The 18,859-nt window shown below is 49.4% G+C and overlaps 1 protein-coding gene across 1 annotated transcript in view; it reads right to left on the bottom strand.

Annotated features, from left to right (window-relative positions):
- SPTBN4 (spectrin beta, non-erythrocytic 4) overlaps positions 1-18,441 on the bottom strand; it is a 67,981-nt gene extending 49,540 nt beyond the window's left edge. Inside the window, exons 1-6 of the mRNA XM_026482276.4 lie at positions 18,233-18,441; positions 6,176-6,327; positions 4,921-5,094; positions 3,089-3,180; positions 2,105-2,185; positions 836-951 (exon numbers count right to left, since the gene is read on the bottom strand). Coding sequence (XP_026338061.1) covers positions 836-951; positions 2,105-2,185; positions 3,089-3,180; positions 4,921-5,094; positions 6,176-6,327; positions 18,233-18,404 — 787 coding nt within the window. The 5' untranslated portion in view covers positions 18,405-18,441. The remainder of the gene's footprint in view (positions 1-835; positions 952-2,104; positions 2,186-3,088; positions 3,181-4,920; positions 5,095-6,175; positions 6,328-18,232) is intronic.
- Between the last annotated feature and the right edge of the window lie 418 nt (positions 18,442-18,859).

Raw genomic sequence — 18,859 nt, 5'->3', positions numbered from 1 at the left:
GGGAAGGACAATCACAGTGCCAGCCACCTGGGAGCACTGTAAGTATTAGAAAGAATAGCCTGGCACAGAGGAGAAACTCCACGAATTCCGGTCATCATTTTGATCTGCCCGCTGAATGCACAATATTATACTCGGCCTTTACTCTTCACCAACTCATGAAACCGACAGCCGCTAGACATCTACGTGCCAGGCGCCGAGCACAGAATACGGCTATCACAAGTCCCGTTTGCTGGTTTGCAGTGTGACGCTGGGCAAGTGACTCCACCTCTCTGAGCCTTCTTTTCTACCCCTTTAAAACAGGATGGATAAGTTCTATCCAACCAGGTCAGTGTGAGGATGAAGGGGAGAAGTTTCGATAAAATTCCCAGCCCTGTGCTTGGCACAGAGTAGATGTTCGGAGAAGGGAACAGCTGTTATTCCAGAGATTGGGGGATTGGTGTTGGCATGATCATGGATTAGGAGTGAGGCTGAAGTCAGGGGATGGGGATCATGGTGGTGGGCTTGGCTTTGGGGCTGGGACTGGAGTGAGGGAGGGAGAGGGGGGTGGGCTTGGGGGGAGCTGATTCAGGATGGGGTTGGGGAGCGGAGGGAGTTCAGCTGGAGACAGGAAGGGAGATGAGGCTGGGGTTGGAGATAGAGATGCCAAAGGGAGGGACAGGAAGACGGGGAGGAGGAGGGATTGGAGATGAGGAAGGGGAGGGGCCAGGAGGGAGCTGGGACTTGGACCGCCTTGAGTTCGGGATGGTGTTGCAGCAGGATGGAGTGGAGTTGGGGATGGCATTGGGGTCGGGAGTCCCCCCAAGAGGAAGTCTGGCTGGGGCTATGCAGGGCTCACCCTCAGGGTCCAGCAGACGTGTCAGCCCCAGGTGCTGCTCAGCCGTGCGGAAGGCTCTCTGCAGGTTGTAGTTGGCGTTGGACTTGGTGAGTTTGCTGAAGTCCACAAGATCGGGCCTGGGCGGGGGTACAGAGCGAACAGGCAGCAGGCAGGCTCCCAGGCCAGTGGGCAACAGGGCAGAAAGACGTCCTTGTCTGAGCCCCCCACCCCCCGCGAGGGGCAGGAGGGGCGCCCCCTGGCCCAGGGAAAGCAGGTGTGCTCGTGCGTGTTTGTGCATTTCCCTGTGGCTGTGAGAGCCGCGTGAGGGCATGTGCGTGACTGAGTTCGCAAGGCATACGTGTCTACTTGGGTGTGTTTCTAAACAGTATCACACAGCAGTTTGAAGTGTGAGGTCTACAGCCAGCCCACTGGGCCCACACCCCAGCTCGGCCACTTCCTGGTTGTCATGCTGGGTAAGCTATTTTGTCTTTCTGTGCCTCGGTTTTCTCATCTGTAAAATGGGGATAATACTAGCAACCACCTCACAGGCTCACTGAATATTAAATGACTTATTGGAAAGCACTGAGAACAATGCTGGGTAAACAGGAAGCACTCAGTAAATGTTGCCATTGGGTAGAGCTGGTGGGTTTCTGGCTGTGGGGGTAGGGCTGGTCTCTCCATGTGTATGGGTGTGTATGTGTGACAAGCAAGGCTTGTGAGTGAACACGTGTCTACAGCAGAAAAGGCTGGGTTCCACTCCCACCACACCAGAGCAAGTCCTTCCCAGGCTCCGGGCCTCAGTTTCCCTAACCTGCCATGTATACAATCACAACGTGGGTGCAGTTTGTCTGGATGCCCACCCCTCAGCCGAATCAGTACCAGGCCCTGGGGTGTGAAGGGTGGGTATGCAGGGAGGCAGAAGCGGGGCCCTGGGGCTCCCCTAGAGGAAGGACTTGCTGATGAGGTGGGCTGCCGTGCACACACCAGAGAGGGCAGTCCATGGGGGAGTAAGCTCTCCATCCTGGGGGCATCGAAGCAGCAGGCACGGGCTGTGTACGCTCATGAGTGTGAGTGCGTATACGCTTCTGTGTGAGGGCATGCGTGTTTCTGTGTGTACGCAGAGTACTGGCCTGGACAGGGTTCCGTAGGGGTGCGTGCCTTGTGTAAGTGTGCAGGGCGTGCGTGTGAAGGGCTGGGTCCTTTCGTCTACGTATGTCATCTCCATGCACATGTCTGCAGGGGTGTACCCACGGGACGCAGGGTCGGGGGTGGGGCAGGGCTGGGTGGTACCTGTGCCGGTGAATGAGCGCATTGAAGGCCAAGCCATCCCGCCAGCTGGTGGTGAAATTCTGGATGTTTACCTCAGGGTAACTGGCAGCATGGAAGGGAGAAACAGAGGCAGAGATGGAGACAGTCAGAAGGAAAAAGAGGGAAGGAGGGAGAGAGAGACAGAGACGGATGGATGGGTGGGTGGGTGGATAGATGATAGATAGATCAATTGAGGCAGGGAGATGGAAAGAGAGAGAGATGGAGAGAAAACAAGATACAGAGATAGGGGAAGAAAGGAGGGAGGCGAGGAGATAGGAACAATGAAAAGCAGGCATAGAGGTAAACACAAGACACGAGGAAGACAGCACTGCAAGCCAGCCAGCCAGCACCGGAAGGCTGAGCATTAGAGAAAGCCCAGTCTACATCCACACCTGCCTCCCCTTCCTGCCAGGGGCAGCTCGCCAGAGGGCACCGGACTTCCAGGCCACGCCCCTCCTGCAGGGCAGAGCGCTGAGGGTCCTGGGGACTTCCCAGCAGAGCCTGCACAGCTCCCTTCTCAGCCCCACTGAAGGTACCCAGAAGCCTGAACTTGTCCCCAGAGCTGCCTGAGCCCCAGGGTGGGCCCTCTTAGGTGGAGGGGTGGCTGCTGTCAGGGTGGGGGGTAGCCACAGCTCAGGAATAGGGCCGGGGTGTCCACACAGGTGCATGTGAGGCTTCTCGAGGTGCGGGGATGGGGGGGGGGATCAGGCTGGAGACAGTCCACTACTCTCCAACTGAGGAGCACGAGTTCTAAATTTGAACCAGGCCTTCCAGATTGTTACACGGGTTTATTTGTCAAGGTCAGAAGAGTGGATGTATTTTATTTACCCGTTCATTAACTTCAGATGTAACTTTCGACACTGAGGACATGGGCTGCCCCTTGCACTCCTGTCCCAGAAGGAACCCTCCAGATTAGGTTAGGGCCCCACCTGCCTGGTGGGGGCGCCGGGTGGGGAGTGTGCTTACCCAGCTGTCTTCATCTGACACCACAGGAGCAGTGCGTCCTTGGCTGAGCGGGTCTCTCTGTTGTCCTCAGTCTCGATTTTGATTACTTGAATCTGTGAGGACACAAAACATGGCTGCCGGGACCCGGAGGGCTTGAGCCTGGGAGACACCGGCGTACCCCGTTGCCAGGGAGGGTGGTAGGTGACAGAGGAGATGGAGAGGCAGCTTTGGCCTGGGGCTGGGGGTTCAGGAGCGTGAGAGTGGGATCTGGAGTGGGCTGGGACATCTACAATTGGGGGAGGCGGCTGTGGACTAGGGTCTCCATTTCCAGGGAAGCCTCCATACTTTGGTGTCTGGCCCACTTCCCTAATCCAAGCCACCATCATTTCCGGCCTGGGCTAGTGCAGTCACCTCCATGCTGGTCTCCCTGCTCCTGCCCCCACAGTCTGTTCTCACAGCAGACAGGGACCCTGTGAGCACCTGGATCGGATCACACGCCTCCCTCCCCTCCTCAAGACCTTCAGTGAGTCCGTCTCACTCATGGCAAAAGTAAACTTCCCCTCATTATGTCTCTGACCTCATCTTCAACAGCCTACTCTGCTCCAGACATCTGCTGTCCTCGTCATTAAATCACCAGTGTCCTCCTGCCTCAGGGCCTTTGCACTGCCTGTTCTTTCCCTCAGGGGCATGGCTCCATCTCAACTTGAGGTCTTGATTCACTTGTCACCTCTCAGTGAGGCCTTTGCCAAACACTTGATTTTTTTTGAAAGATTTTATTTATTTGTCAGGGAGGGGGGAAAGAGAGCACAAGCAGGGGGAGCAGCAGGCAGGCTCCCCACTAAGAAAGGAGCCCTATGCAGGGCTTGATCCCAGGACTCTGGGATCATGACCAAAGCCGAAGGCAAATGTTTAACTGACTGAGCCACCCAGGTGCCCCTATGTCTATCTTCTTGATAAAACTAATTTCTCCCCATCTCAAACAGAATAAAATCAAACCACTAATTGCAGATCACCTAGGCTCTGTCAACCCTTCTGACTTCATCTCCTCCCTGGCTTCCCCTTGTCTCCCGTTCTCTAGCCCCAGTGGCCTTTCTATACCTTCGACATTCCAGCTCCTTCCCATCTCAGTCAGGGCCTTTGCATAGGCTGTGCCTCTGACCTGGAATGCTTTCTCCCTTCATCTTCATGTCAAGCAGCCATCAGCTTCTCAGAGAGCTCTTCTCTGACCACCAAGTCTAAAATCTCAACACCATCAACCTGATATTTTGTATTCCTTTTACTGCTTTATCATACTCTATTCTTTTCCACATAGCTCTTACCTAGAGTTGATCCTTTTCTCATCCATCTCTTTTCTATGTATTTATGGGTTTGTTTACTGTCTGTCTCCTCCAACACAATGTTAAGTTCCAGAGAGGTAGAAAATTTGTCGATTAAAAAAAAGAAGAAAAGAAAATTTGTCGATTTTGTTTCTGAACTGGAGCAAAACTGCCTGGATTTGAATTCCAGCTCCACTATCCAGCTGTGTGACCTTGAACATATGACTTTGCCTCTCTGGGCTTCACTTTCCTTAGGGTAAAATGTAATAAATGGTGTCAAATTTATGGGGTTGTTGGGCTCTTAAATGCCAAGTGCTTAGAACAGTGCCTGGAACACAGTAAAAAATATGTAAATGACCATAGTGATGGTGGTGATAATGATTATTATTTTTATCATAATTTTCACCCCCACCACCGGGATTAGGGTTCCTGGATTGTCCTGGGAAATTCTGGAATGAATGAATAAGTGGGGGAGTGAGCGAAGACGTTGGGCCACACGTTGGGGGGCGGGCCGGGCAGGGGTCACTTGGGGATCACCTGGAAGCGCAGGATGATGGTCCAGACTAGCCCCAAGGTCAGCCTGTGGTTCCCGTCCACAATGTCATGCGAGCCCACGTTTTCCAGGTGCACGCGCTGCTCCTTCAGGAACTGCAGCGCCTTGTCCACGTTTTCCAGCGAGTGGATCCTCATGCGACCGCGCGTGGGCCTTGGCTAGGGTGGCAGGGGCGTTGGGGGGGTGGCCTGGCCAAGAACACTGTGCCCTCGGCCTCACCCCTTCCACAGAGGTGGGCTCCCATAGCCACGCCCCCTGGACGTCCACGCCCAGGACACGCCCCTTCCGTCTTTTCAAAGACCAAAGACCCAATCCTTTTAAAGAAGCCCTGCCCCTTCCCGTAGCCAGACCCTTTTAAGAGCCCGTTGCCTTCTTGGCTTACTCTAGTTCCCGTCCCCACCCATTCTACTGAAGCTCCGCCTCCGACCTGAGAGCCACACGTCTTATCAAGAAGCCTCAGCAACCTGCCAGTAACCATACTCCCGTCCCTCCCCTTGGATGCCTGCCCCAGGCCACCTTGGTTTGGCCGCTGGATCTGTGGCCACACCCCTCCTGCCTCTCTTTCAGGGCCTTGCCGAGAGCCACGCCCATTCCCCCCACGTCTCCCCTCGTTTACAGCACTATTACTGCCGATGGCGTTTGTTTCTATTCCATAGCCATGCCACCCACGATTTCTGAGCTCCTTTAATAAATCTCTAGCTCCGTCAGAATCCCACCCTTTGCGATGAACCGCATCCAAGCCCAGAAATACAACTGCAACCCATACCACAAGCCAAACTCACACCAGAGTTCTGTCTGGTTCCCCAGATTTCCATGACCTACGCCTCCCCTTCCGACGACAACTGCACCCTCACCCATCGACCCCCTGCAACACGGTTCTGCCCCTGTTTTATAGACCTCCGTCTTGCTACCGCACTACCCAGGCCAGCCCCCTCTAATAAAGCCCCTCCCTTCTCCAATAACCCCACCCCTCCAACAGAGCTCCTCCCACCCCAAGTCCAGAGCCCGCAAGAACCGCAGCCTTCACCTTCCACAGAACCCCCGCTTCCGTTTCCCGCCACGCCCCCAGGCTCGCCCAAGCCCCGCCTCTGTGCCATAGCCCCACCCACCTGAATGAAGAGGCCGCTAACCCGCCGGGCCCTTCTAGGACGCTCCACACATCCATTAGCCAGACCCTGTGATAACCCAGCCCCGGATCCCAGGGCCGCCGCCTTCCCCCAGGCCCTCAGGTCCCCTCACCAGCTGCTCCCCGGACAGGACTTCCAGGAGCCGTGTGAGCACAAAGCCGTCGCGGAGGTCGGCGTAGAGGTCCGCGATGTGGCAGCCGACGCGGGCCAGGTGCGAGTTCACCCACTTGGTGAAGGTCTTCTTCTGCACGGCTTCGCGCTCATCTGAAAGACAGGCTCAGAGGAGCCCCCGCATCCCCAGTACCTCCCCCTTGCAGCTTCTCCCCAGTCTTCCACTCCGGCCCAGACCCCGTTTCGGCCTAGCTCTGCAACAATCAGGGCTTTGCACAAACAGCTCCTCCTACCCCCATGTGGCCCTGCCTACCCTTCGCTGCCCACTTGGAGACCGGTCCTTCAAAGCTTTCCTGAGATACCACTTCCCACAAGAAGCCCTCCCTGATTCTCATCCCAGTCGGCCCTGTTCATTCAATCAATCAGTATTTGAGCTCCTACTATGTGCCCTGCACTGTTCTAGCCTCTGAATACAAAGAGTCCTTCCGTCCTAGAGCTCAGTTTACTGGGGGCACAGATAACACACTAGGGAGCTATGGAAGGTTAAGGAGAGGGTGGGACAGAACGAGGGTCGTGTTTCAGGACCAACTCTGGCTTCCGGGGGAAAGTGGAGAGGGTAGGTCAGAGAGGGCAAGAATGGCAGCTCAAGCGGGGAGACTGGAGAAGTGACTCGGGAGAGAGGACAAGTGGACCAGGGCAGAAGCTGGGAATGGGAGAAGGGAACATACTGGAGAGTTAGTCGCAGATGAAAAAACAGGACGTGGCACTGGCGAGGTGTGGGGGATGAAGAGGAAGGGATATCCTAGGTGGAATGCCCCCTGAGGACAGGAACCATGTCACACACACACCCGAACCCCCTACCCTGGGGTAGTTGGACTGCCAGGTGGATCCCGAATTTCCCACGCCCCTAGGGCTTAGAGTAAGCACGTGACTGCCAACAGGAGGGGCCCAAAGAATGTGTACAACTGCTCACCTTCTGCTTCACTGACAAGACACTGCTTGGGAACCTCTCCTACTACCTTTTTTATTTTTATTTTTTTCTTAAGTAGGCTCTGCCAAGGGGCGCCTGGGTGGCTCAGTTGGTTAAATAGGCTCCGCGACCGAGCCCAATGTGGGGCTTGAACTCACCACCCTGAGATCCAGACCTGAGCAGAGCTCAAGTGTGGGACACTTAATCCACTGAGCCACCCAGGCGACTGTCTTTTTTTTTTTTTAATAACAGCTTTAGTATAAACTATAATTCACATACTATAAAATTCATCCTTTCATAGTGTAAATTCAGATTTTTAGTATTTTCACAGGGTTATGCAACCCACATCACCATCTAATATCAGAACATTTCCATCCCTCCAAGAAAAAACCCTGTGCGCATGAGCAGTCACTCCCCATTCCCCCCTTCTCCCTGCCCTAGGAAACTATTAATCTATTTTCTGTCTCTATGGATTTACCTATTCTGGACATTTCATATAAATGGAATCATATAATATGTGACCTTTTCAGTGTCCGGCTTCTTTCGCTTAGCGTCATGTTTTCAAGGTCCATCCATGTTCTGGACTGTGTCAGCACTTTATTTCTTTTCTATGGCTAAATAATATCCATCCTGTGGATATCCTGCATTTTATGCATCTATTCACCAGCGGATGGACATTGGGGTTGTTTCCACTTGGTGTTTATTATGAATAATGCAGCTATGAAATTCAGGTACATACGTCTTTGTGTGGACACGTGTTTTCAGTTATCTTGAGTATATACCTGGGAGTGAAATAGTTGGGTTCTATGTTAACCTTACAATTAAACTTTTAAAAAAAAATATGTATTTATTTATGAGAGAGAGAAAGGGAGTGCGTACAAGTAGGGGGAGGGCAAAGGGAGAGGGAAAGAGAGAATACCAAGTAGGCTCCCAACTCAGCACAGACCCAAATGGGGGGCTCGATCTCATGACCCTCAGATCATGCCCTGAGCCGAAATCGAGAGTCAGATGCTCAACCGACTGAGCCACCCAGGTGCCCCCTACGATGAACTTTTTGAGGAACTGCCAGACTGTTTTCCAAAGTGGCTGTGCCGTTTTACATTCCTACCAGCAAGGTACGAGGGTCCCAGTGTCCCCACATCCTCACCATTCCTTGCTATTTCCCATTTGATCACAGCCATTCTAGTGGTATGACATGGTCTCTCAATGTGGTTCTGATTTGCATTTCCCTGGTGACTTATAATAAGGGTGAGCATCTTCTTAGGTTTATTGGCCATTTGTGTATTTTCCTTGGAGAGATGTCTATGCAAATCCCTTGCCCGTTTTCAAATTGGGCGAGTCTTTTTTTTTTTTAAGATTTTATTTATTTATTTGAGAGAGAGAGAGAGATAACACAAGCCAAGGAGGAGCAGAAGGAGAGGGACAAGCAGACTGCGCTGAGCAGAGCCCGAGGTGGGGCTTGATTCCATCACCCAAGAGATCATGACCCGAGCTGAAACAAAAAGCTAGATGCTTAACCGATGGAGCCATCCAGGCACCCCTTCGTGAGTCTTTTTATAAATCTGTACTTTCTCTGCAACTTTGTGTGGATCTAGGATTATTTTCCAATTAAAGTGTTATCAGAACAGCAAGCTACTGCCTGGCTTTCCTTTCTCTTCCCCTGACTCCCACAGGCTTGAACACAAGGTCCACAGGGCACAGCATAGAAGAAGGCTGACTGCTTGGAGCAGAGCCTCCCTGCCCACGAGGCTGCTCATGTCTGGATTATCCAGGAGGGAGAAATAAGCTTCTGTCTCCTTTAAGCCGCTGCATTGCTGGGTGTGTTACAGCAGCTCAGCTGCAGGGTATGCTCAGCATTTCATTACTAAATAACTTAATGATCACACTTCTAAGTTTCCTATTAGTGCAGGAAGCAAGATTTGTATAGCCAGTCTGGTTCCCTTTTTTACCATTTGAAATCTCTCAATAATTTCTTTTTTCATAAAATTTACCTTTGTCATCTTTTTGTAAAGATTGTATTGATTTATTCATTTATGAGAAAAAGAGCAAGCGAGTGGAGGGGAGGAGCAGAGGGAGAGGGCCAAGCAGACTCCCTACTGAGTGCAAAGCCGGACATGGGGCTTGATCCCACAACCCGGTGATCATGACCTGAACTGAAATCAAGAGTCCGACGCTGAACTGACTGATCCACCCAGATGCCCCACAATATTACTTTTGTTATTAAGTAAACTCTTCCCCCAATGTGGGGCTCAAATTCATGACCCCAAGATCAAGAGTCTCACGCTGCACTGACAGCCAGCCAGGCACCCCCTTTTGTAGTATTAAATACTGCATTTGATTCTGGCAGTGAAAATATATATACATTGCTAGAAAATATCCACTTGACTGACCTGTATTTTTTTTTTTACTTTAAACAAGATCTTGAATATTTACTTCTAATTTTAAAAGTGAATATGCAGAAATTAATAGTAAATCCATATGAAATACCTTGTTTGTTTAAATGTGCATTTTGGGGGTACCTGAGTGGCTCAGTCGGTTAAGCGTCTGCCTTTAGCTCAGGTCATGATCCCAGGGTCCTGGGATCGAGCCCCACATCGGGCTCCTTGCTCCTTGCTCAGTGGAGACTCTGCTTCTCCTTCTCCCTCTCCCTCTCCCTCTCCCTCTGCCGCTCCCCCTGCTTGTGCTCTCTCTCTCTCTCTGTCAAATAAATAAATAAAATCTATAAAAAGAGAAACAAAACACAGTGAGAGTGGGGCACCTGGGTGGCTCAGTCAATTGAGCTTCAGACTCTTGGTTTCGGCTCAGATCCTGATCTCATGAGTTGTGAAATCAGCCCTACACTCTGCTGTCAGTCAGCTTGAAGATTCTCTCCTTCTGCCCCTCCCCCCACTCGAGTGCATGCATGCGCTCTCTCTCTCTCAAATAAATAAATCTTTTTAAAAAGATTTTATGTATGTATGTATGTATTTGACAGAGAGAGCACAAGCAGGGGAACAGCAAAGGGAGAGGGAGAAGCTGGCTCCCTGCTAAGCAGGGAGCCCAACGTGGGACTCGATCCCAGGACCCTGGGATCATGACCTGAGCTGAAGGCAGATATTTAACTGACTGAGCCACCAGGGCGCCCCTACATAAAGAAATCTTAAACTACACACACACACACACACACACACACATGCACACACACACTGGAAGTGAAAGCAGGTATGTCCCAAAGTGCCACTTCGGACCTAAGATGACACTGAATGTTTACTGTGCTGGTGAGTGTGTGTGGCTACCACGTAGGGTGTCTTCCGTTTGCCCCTCGGGCACCACCTCTACTGTCCTGCTCGTGCTCTGGGCCCAGGGAGAGACTGCCCGTGTGGACTGTATGAATGGACTCCACAATCCTCACAGGCCTCAACTTTCGGCCGGGTTTGGCTAGCAGGAGATTAGAGGAGAAAGGAGTGGGGCACTGGGGTGGCACAGTCAGTTGAGCATCTGACTCTTGATTCGGCTCAGGTCATGATCTTAGGGTCCTGAGATCGAGCCCTGAGCCCCGCGTTGGGCTCGGTGCTCAGCTGAGAGTCTGTTTGAGATTCTCTCTCCCTCTCCCTTTGCTCCTCCCTCTGTACACACACTCTCTCTCTCTCAAATGAATAAATCAAATTAAAAAAAAAAAGAGGAGAAAGGAAGGGCTGAGGAATGTATTCCCTCCCTGCATGAACTGAAAGCTTTCATCAGTACCTGCTTCTTCTCTCTAAACCCCCAACTTGGGAAGCCTCTGACCCCTCACGACTCCCTGCCCTGCCCCAGTCCCTGGGGTGTCCACTGGCCTTGAAGGGTCCCATAACTCTGGCCACACCTCTGTAATTCCTCCCTTCATATAGCTCTCCTCAATTTGACCTCCTTGAGGGGAGCCATCTGCCTCCTGCCGTGACTCTCGCTGGCTCCCATACCCTTGGGTTGTCAAGACTCCAAGCCAGACGACAACTGTCCAACCTCTGCCATCGTGCTCATAGTGAGCTGTCATTTTTTAAATATAACTTTTTAAAAAGACTTTATTTATTTATTTGTCAAAGAGAGAGAGAGGAGAGAGTGAGCACAAACAGGGGGAGCGGCAGGCAGAGGGAGAAGCAGGCTCCCCGCTGAGCAAGGGGCTCCTTTTGGGACTCGATCTTGGGATCATGACCTGAGCCCAAGGCAGAGGCTTAACCGACTGCGCCCCCCAGATGTCCAGTGAGTTGTCATTTATGTATTCTTCTCCACTGTGGTAATCACTAGTCGCAAGCAAAACACATTTCCTCAGAATAAGACTTCAGTGTATTCATATCTTTAATACACTGAGACTTCCATAGAGCTGAGGAATGACTAACTACTCCTTCACCCATTGCTGGTTAAGGGGAAAGGATATGGTGACACTTAGTATGTCAATGATGTTCGGCTACTGGTCTGAGAAAACTTAGGAAGCTGGAGGATACCAAGTAGTGGTGGAAACGTGGGGACATCATAACCCCATGCTTGCTGGTGGGAGTTATACACCGGAGCAGCCATCTGGGAAGTGACGGGAGTCAAATTAAATTAGGGCATACCCCCATGACACAGCAGTTCTGTCCCTGTGCTTATGTCCCATAAACTTTTCCACACTGGTTTATAAGGAGGATGGGTGAAGTTGTCCAATGCAATGCTATTTGGGGGGTAGGGGTAGGGGCAGGTTGGGGGTTCGAGACAGCCTCATTGTCCATCACTGGGAAAATCGAATATGGTGAGTTCACACCATAGACTCCAAGCAGCAGTTAGGAGCAATACAGTAGATGCCCACAGAGTGAGGTGGCTGAGCCTTTCCTTTGCTCAGATTTTTATTTTATTTTATTTTATTTTATTTTATTTTATTTTATTTTATTTTATTTTATTTTATTTTATTATTTTATTTTATTTTATTTTATTTTGAGACAGAAGGGGCACAAGTAGGGAGGAGCAGAGGGAGAAGGAAGAGAGAATCCCAAGCAGACTCCATGCTCAACGGGGAGCCCGTCCTGTGGCTCGATCCCACGACCCTGAGATCATGACCCATGCACAAATCCATATACATAGAGCTCTCAGATTTATCATAGTGAAATTGCAGTTCAGTAGGGAAAAAAAAGTCTTTTCAATAAGTGGAACTGAGTTAACTGACTACGTGGCAAAAAAAAAAAAAAAAAAGAACCCCGACCGACACTCCACACTGTACACAGTAATAAATACAGTTAAATATCAGCTGGCTTATAAATCTAAATGTGAAAGGAATAAATAAGACTTCTGGAAGAAAACACCATAAAATATCTCCGTGACCTTCAAGTAGGCAAAGATTTCTTCAGACACCAGGTGTTAGCCACACAGGAAATAATTATTAATGATCAAATGAGACTACATTTAAATTAAGAAACACTGCACATTGGGGAGCCTGGGTGGCTCAGTCAGTTAAGCATCTACCTTTGGCTCGGGTCGTGATCTTGGGGTCCCAGGATTGAGCCCTGTGTCAGGCACCCTGCTCAGCGGAGAGTCTGCCCCTCCCCCTGTTTGTGCTCTCTCTCTCTCTCAAATAAATAAATAAAATCTTAAAAAAAAAAAAAAAAAGAAATACTGCTCATCAAGAGGCAACATTAAAAGAATAAAAAGACAAGCCACACGGTGGGAGAAAATATGCATAACACATCTGACAAAGGACTTGTACCCAGGATATATAGGAACTCCTACAAAACAATCAGAAAAAGCCAGGAAAATTAATAGGCAAATAGGCAAAGGACTTGAACAGGCACTTCAAAGAAAGCTATCCAAATAGTCCATACACATATGAAAAGGTGCCCTACCTCATTAGTTGTTATTAGTCACCAGGAAAATGTAAATTAAAACCACAATAGAATGCACACCCATCAGAATGGCTAAAATTAAAAAGACGGACCATGCTAAGGCTTGGATGTACAGGAACCGAATCCCTCATACACAGCTGGTGGGGATATAAAATGACACAAACCAGCAGGTTCCACTGAAGTTAGATATACACTTACCCCCTGATCCCACACTTCCACTCCTGGGTGGAAACGAGCGCTTACACCCACCAAAAACCTGTACTGGAAAGTTTAAAGCAGCAACAAGTTTGTGATAGTTTGAAATACCAGGGATTCTGGGTTTGCAATAGTCTAGCTTGTGATAGCCCTAAACGAGGAGTAACCCAAATGCTCAAGAGGTGAATGGATAAACCATGGCATCTTCACACTGTGCAACAACAAGAAGGAATATCCTACAAAGACAGGTAGACACGGATGAAACTCATCAGACGCAGATGAAACTCATCAGACGCGGATGAAACTCATCAGACGCGGATGAAACTCATCAGACGCGGATGAAACTCATCAGACACAAAGGGGTACACCCTTCAGGATTCGATTTATATGAAGTTCAAACACCAGCAAAACCAGCGCACGCTGTTAGAAGTTAGGATAGTGTTTACTCTTGGGATGTAGTGAGAGAGGCAGCCGGAGGGGGGCTTCTCTGGGGCGGTCCGATTCTGTTTTCTTCTGTGGGAATTGGTTACCAGAGTGGGGGTGCTCACCTGTGGAAATGCTGGACACTCACGGTTTATCTGCCTTTTTGTGTGCATGTAATACTTTAATCAACAGTTAAAATATATGTATGCATGCACGCTAATTAGCAATGCACGTTTTGCAAAATCATCGGCATGCAAAGATAGTAATTTGCATTAACACTATCAGAATGGGGGGGCGCCTGCGTGGCCCAGTCTATTAAGCGACGGACTCTTGATTTCGGCTCAGGTCTTCATCTCAGGGTGGTGAGATCGAGCCCCATGATGGTCTCTGTGTTGAGTGTGGAGCCGGCTTGGGATTCTCTCTCCCTCTCTCTCTGCCCCTTCCCCAACCCCTCTAGAGCGATTGCATGCGCACTCTCTCTCTTTAAAAAAATTAAAATAAATAAACAAATAACCTGTTCTTTAAAAAACAAGCATTTAGAATGGTTGCCCATAGTGGAAAAGGCATTGGTGTGAGACGTGGGAATAAAAGACAGTAAGCGAATAGGGGCGCCTGGCTGGCTCAGTCAGTAGAGAACCAGACTCTTGATCTCAGGATTTCAAGTTTCAGCTCCACGTTGGGCGTAGAGATTACTTATTTTAAAATGTTCAAAAGCAAAGAGAATAAGGGACTAGATAAAGAGGAGAGGGTCCTCACATCGACTGATGAGGACAGCAAGCCATACACTGGGGAGCATAATTAAAGGGGCTCTCTTGAGCATGGGGTCCAGACAATTTTCTCAAACGTGTTCGTACAAAAGCATGTTACTCAGGACTCTGCTCAAAGGTTTGGCCTTAGAGTTTGAGTAGAGAAAAACCATGAGAGAAGTAAGCAAAGGGATGCAAAAGAAAATGCACCCACGATGTAAGGGCTTCGAGCAGCAGCAGCATTTAAACGATACAAACAGCATCCTGGAGTTACTGTTAAGCTGAGCCTTTTTTTTTTTTTAAGATTTTATTTATTTATTTATTTGAGACAGAGTGAGCATGAGCGGGGTGAAGGGGCAGGGGAGAGAGAGAAGCAGGCTCCCCGTTGAGGGGTGAGCAGGACCCTGGAATCATGACCTGAGCGGAAGGCAGACGCTTCACTGACTGACCACCCAAGCGCCCCAAGCTGAACGTTAACTGGTTTTGCACTTTGGTTCTGGAATCCAATATAACGTGTTTTATTTTATTTTTTTTTTTAAGATTTTTTATTTATATATGTGACAGACAGCCAGCGAGAGAGGGAACACAAGCAGAGGGAGTGGGAGAGGAAGAAGCAGGCTCCTAGCTGAGGAGCCCGATGTGGGACTCGATCCCGGAACGTCGGGATCACGCCCTGAGCCCAAGGCAGACGCTTAACGACTGCGCTACCCAGGCGCCCCTAGTTTTAAAGAACTGTAGGCATAAGAGGTATAAACAGAGCTGCGGGTTTGCTGCATTTAGGAAAAGTATAGATATAATAATTTAAGTAGACACAGGAAGTGTATGAGAATTTTTTTTTCTTACAGGGGATCCCTACATTTCTCTGGACTAGATAGATGTTTACCTGTCTGTGGTATTTGGCACTGATGTTCTGCGAATCAGTGGTTCTCAGATGCGAAGAGTCCTTGATCCCCCGTTACCACATCCCACCTCTGCTTCAAATCTTACCATAGCTCCCCAGTTCCTTCACACATTCATGGTGGCTTATAAGGCCCTCAGGATCTGACTCCCACTGCCTCTTTTCGCATTGTCATTTACTCACTACTTCAGTCTAGCCACTCCCAACTTTTGGAGGTCTTGCAAATGCTGTTCCCTCTGCCTGGAATCCTCTTCCACTCTCCACCCCAGGGCTCACTATTATTCATCACTGGGGGCTCAGCTTCGGTACCTCCTCCTCCAGGAAGCACTCTGACCCTCTGGACTGAATCAGGCACCTCATCTGAGCTTCTGCAGTCCCTGGGCTTCCCCATCCCAGCCCTCTGCCTGTGCCTCACCATCTGGGCCCTGACCACTCAGGGTTGTCATTATCTAACCTTCCCAGTGGCCTGGGAGCCCCGAGGCCTAGCTCAGTCATCATTATGTCCCTCATATTGTCCAGCACGGGGCAGGCACAGAGCGGGCACTGAATAAATATTTTGTGGATGAAATCGTAAATTCTAGAATTCTAAGTTGACGTGGTCCCAAGTTTTTAAGGCTCGAAGAGTCTGAAAGTATGATTTTAAGTGTCCCAAAGTACATTTTATACCGTTCTAGTTTCTCAATCAGAGGAAGCTGGCAATCTGTGAGTTAATATTGGTTCATATTTTGTGGCACATACAGATTTTTTTTTTACTTGGGGAATTGTGGATAAACATCACAGCTAGCAGTTATGGGGCCTACATTTCCCCAAGGCTGGAGCTGGTGACCAGGGCACTGCTTTTCAGCTGACCGCGGCCCCCACCCCCAGTCTACTCTCTCATTCATGTCACCTGCTTCCCAGAGGCCCTTGGGTTGGACACCACTGTTCAACATCTTACAATTATGAAGTTCCAAGAACCTTGGTAGCAAAGATCCCATGATTGTCAAATGTTGAATTACTAAAATTCTTGAGATTCTCAGGGAACTGATTCTGACCTTAGGGTTTTAAGATTTCACGATTACTACAATCTATAGTTTCTGTTCTAACACACCGCGTTCTGGAGATAGTGAAGATCCCAAGGGTCTGATGTTTAAAAAGCTCAGGGCTAATGATTATGAAGTTACACATCTCTGAAGGTTCTCAGGGTCTTTGCTCATAGTTTTGTTTTAAGATTTATTTATTTTATTTATTTTTATTTTTATTTTATTTATATTTTTTAAAGATTTTATTTATTTATTCGACAGAGATAGAGAGAGCCAGTGAGAGAGGGAACACAAGCAGGAGGAGTGGGAGAGGAAGAAGCAGGCTCATAGCAGAGGAGCCTGATGTGGGGCTCGATCCCATAACGCCAGGATCACGCCCTGAGCCGAAGGCAGACGCTTAACCGCTGTGCCACCCAGGCGCCCCCTATTTTATTTATTTTTAAAGATTTTATTTATTTATTTGTCAGAGAGAGAGAGAGCACAAGTGAGAAGAGCAGCAGGCAGAGGCAGAGAGAGAAGCAGACTCCCAGATTGAGCAGGGAGCCCAACGTGGGACTAGATCCCAGGACCCTGGGATCATGACCTGAGCTGAAGGCAGATGCTTAACCTACTGAGCCACTCAGGTGTCCCATAAGATTTATTATTTATTTGAGAGAGAGTGCGAGCAGGGCGGTGCGGGGATAGAGGGAGGAGCAGAGGGAGACAAGAGACAATCCCAAGCAGACTCCACCTCGAGCACAGATAGCCTGAGGTGGGGCTTGATCCAATGACCCCGAGATCAGGACCTGAACCAAAATCAAGAGTCGGAAGCTTAACCAACTGGGCCATCCAGGTGCCCCTTTGCTCATAGTTTTAACGCTGATGATTAAATGCTTCTGAGATTCTAAAGCCCTCTGAATATGAAGTCCTAAAGTTCAAGGGTCTACAATTCCAAAGGTCTAAGTTTCTAAAATTCTGTTACTATACGGTTCTCTCGCCTTTGCTTATATTGTTCTAAAACATCAAAGTAGGGGCGCCTGGGTAGCGCAGCGGTTAGCATCTGCCTTCACGCTCAGGGCGTGATCCCAGCGTTCCGGGATTGAGTCCCACATCCGGCTCCTCCGCTGGGAGCCTGCTTTTTCCTCTCACACTCCCCTGCTGTGCTCCCTCTCTCGCTGGCTGTCTCTCTGTCTCATAAATAAATAAATCTTTAAAAAAAAAAAAACAACACATCAAAGTAGGGAGAGCAGCCATCTTAGTTGGCCCCAGACTGTGGGTTTCAGGGCTGAAAGCTGGACCTTCTGGTTATTCCACCTCAAAATTCTCAGGATCTGCATTTCTACTCTGAATTTCTAAAGGTTCAGGATTATAAAGCCCCAAGGATCTATGTGTATTAGAGTTTAGGTTTCTAAGGGTTTAAGATCCTGGGGGCGGGGGGAGGGGGTCAATAATTAAAATTTCTAAGGTCTGCGATTATAAAGTTGTGTTCTAAGAGTCTCATGTCTAAAGGCCTCAAGTGTGAAGAATCTCTGGGTGTGACATTCCAAGGTCCAAAAATCCAATATGTCAGCATCTTGTGTTTCAAGGAAGTATGCTTATAAAATCCCACATTCCGGAGACTCGACATTTCTAAGATTCTAAGGCAGCACTGCCCCATACAGTATCCACAAGCCACATATGGCTATTTAAATTTAAATTAAATAAAAGAAATACAATTAAAAATTCAGTCTCTCAAGAAAGACCGGCCACATTTCAAGCGCTTACAGCCACAAGTACTAGTGGTTAGTGGTTCATATATTGGACATCAGAGACAGAGAACATTTCCCCGTCACTGCGGAATGTTCCATTGGACGGTGCTGGTCTATAGATTCACATGCAAAGTGTCCATGACACTCTTTCACATCCTCCAGGCCACCAAGGTTCTCGAGCGTGGAGGTACACAGATGCCACCCCAGCAGCCCTCTCCCTTCTCCCTCCCACCCCAGCCCTCCTCCAGGTACCTGCCAAGGCCTTGATCCGGGAGCACTCAAAGAGCGAGGCGGCTGCCGTGGAGGCTGCTGTCTGCTCCCGCTCCCAGCCCCGATCAGGACTCTCCCAGCGGGCTGCGGGGTTGTTGTTGTTAGCGGCCGGTAGGCCCTCCATGTTGTCCACCTCCCCCGGTACCTGCGCCATCGGGAAAGGTGAGGCCTGGGGAGGAGCCGAGACACATTAGGACAGAAACAGGGCCTGAGCTCAGGGGTCCCGCTTCTAACAGCGGACTGGCTATAAATCCTGTCTTTCAAGTGGACAGATTACTACTGACAGTCATGTTCGCCCTGACCACTTCATAGGGCTGGTAAAGCATCCGGCTTAGCACCTGGCACAGGGTAGGGGCTGGGCAAACTGTCCCTGTATTATCGTTAGAACGATGACACTGTTATCAGTAGGACTCTAGGATGCAGTAAGAACAAGAATTAACATTTATTGAGCACTTGTGCTGCCCTCAGGACTTTATATGCGTTCTCTTATTTAATTCCCACAAACTTAATTCCCTAAAGATAGGCTAGTATTTGGCCTATTTGACAGAGGAGGAAACTGAGGCCCAAGATCACAAAGCTACTGGGTAGCCAGAGTTCAAATGCAGGTAC

This window comes from Ursus arctos, unplaced genomic scaffold, assembly GCF_023065955.2.
Source record: "Ursus arctos isolate Adak ecotype North America unplaced genomic scaffold, UrsArc2.0 scaffold_19, whole genome shotgun sequence".
Lineage (NCBI taxonomy): Eukaryota > Metazoa > Chordata > Mammalia > Carnivora > Ursidae > Ursus > Ursus arctos.
Note: the sequence above shows the minus strand (reverse complement) of the source record. Positions and strands in the feature narration are given on the sequence as shown.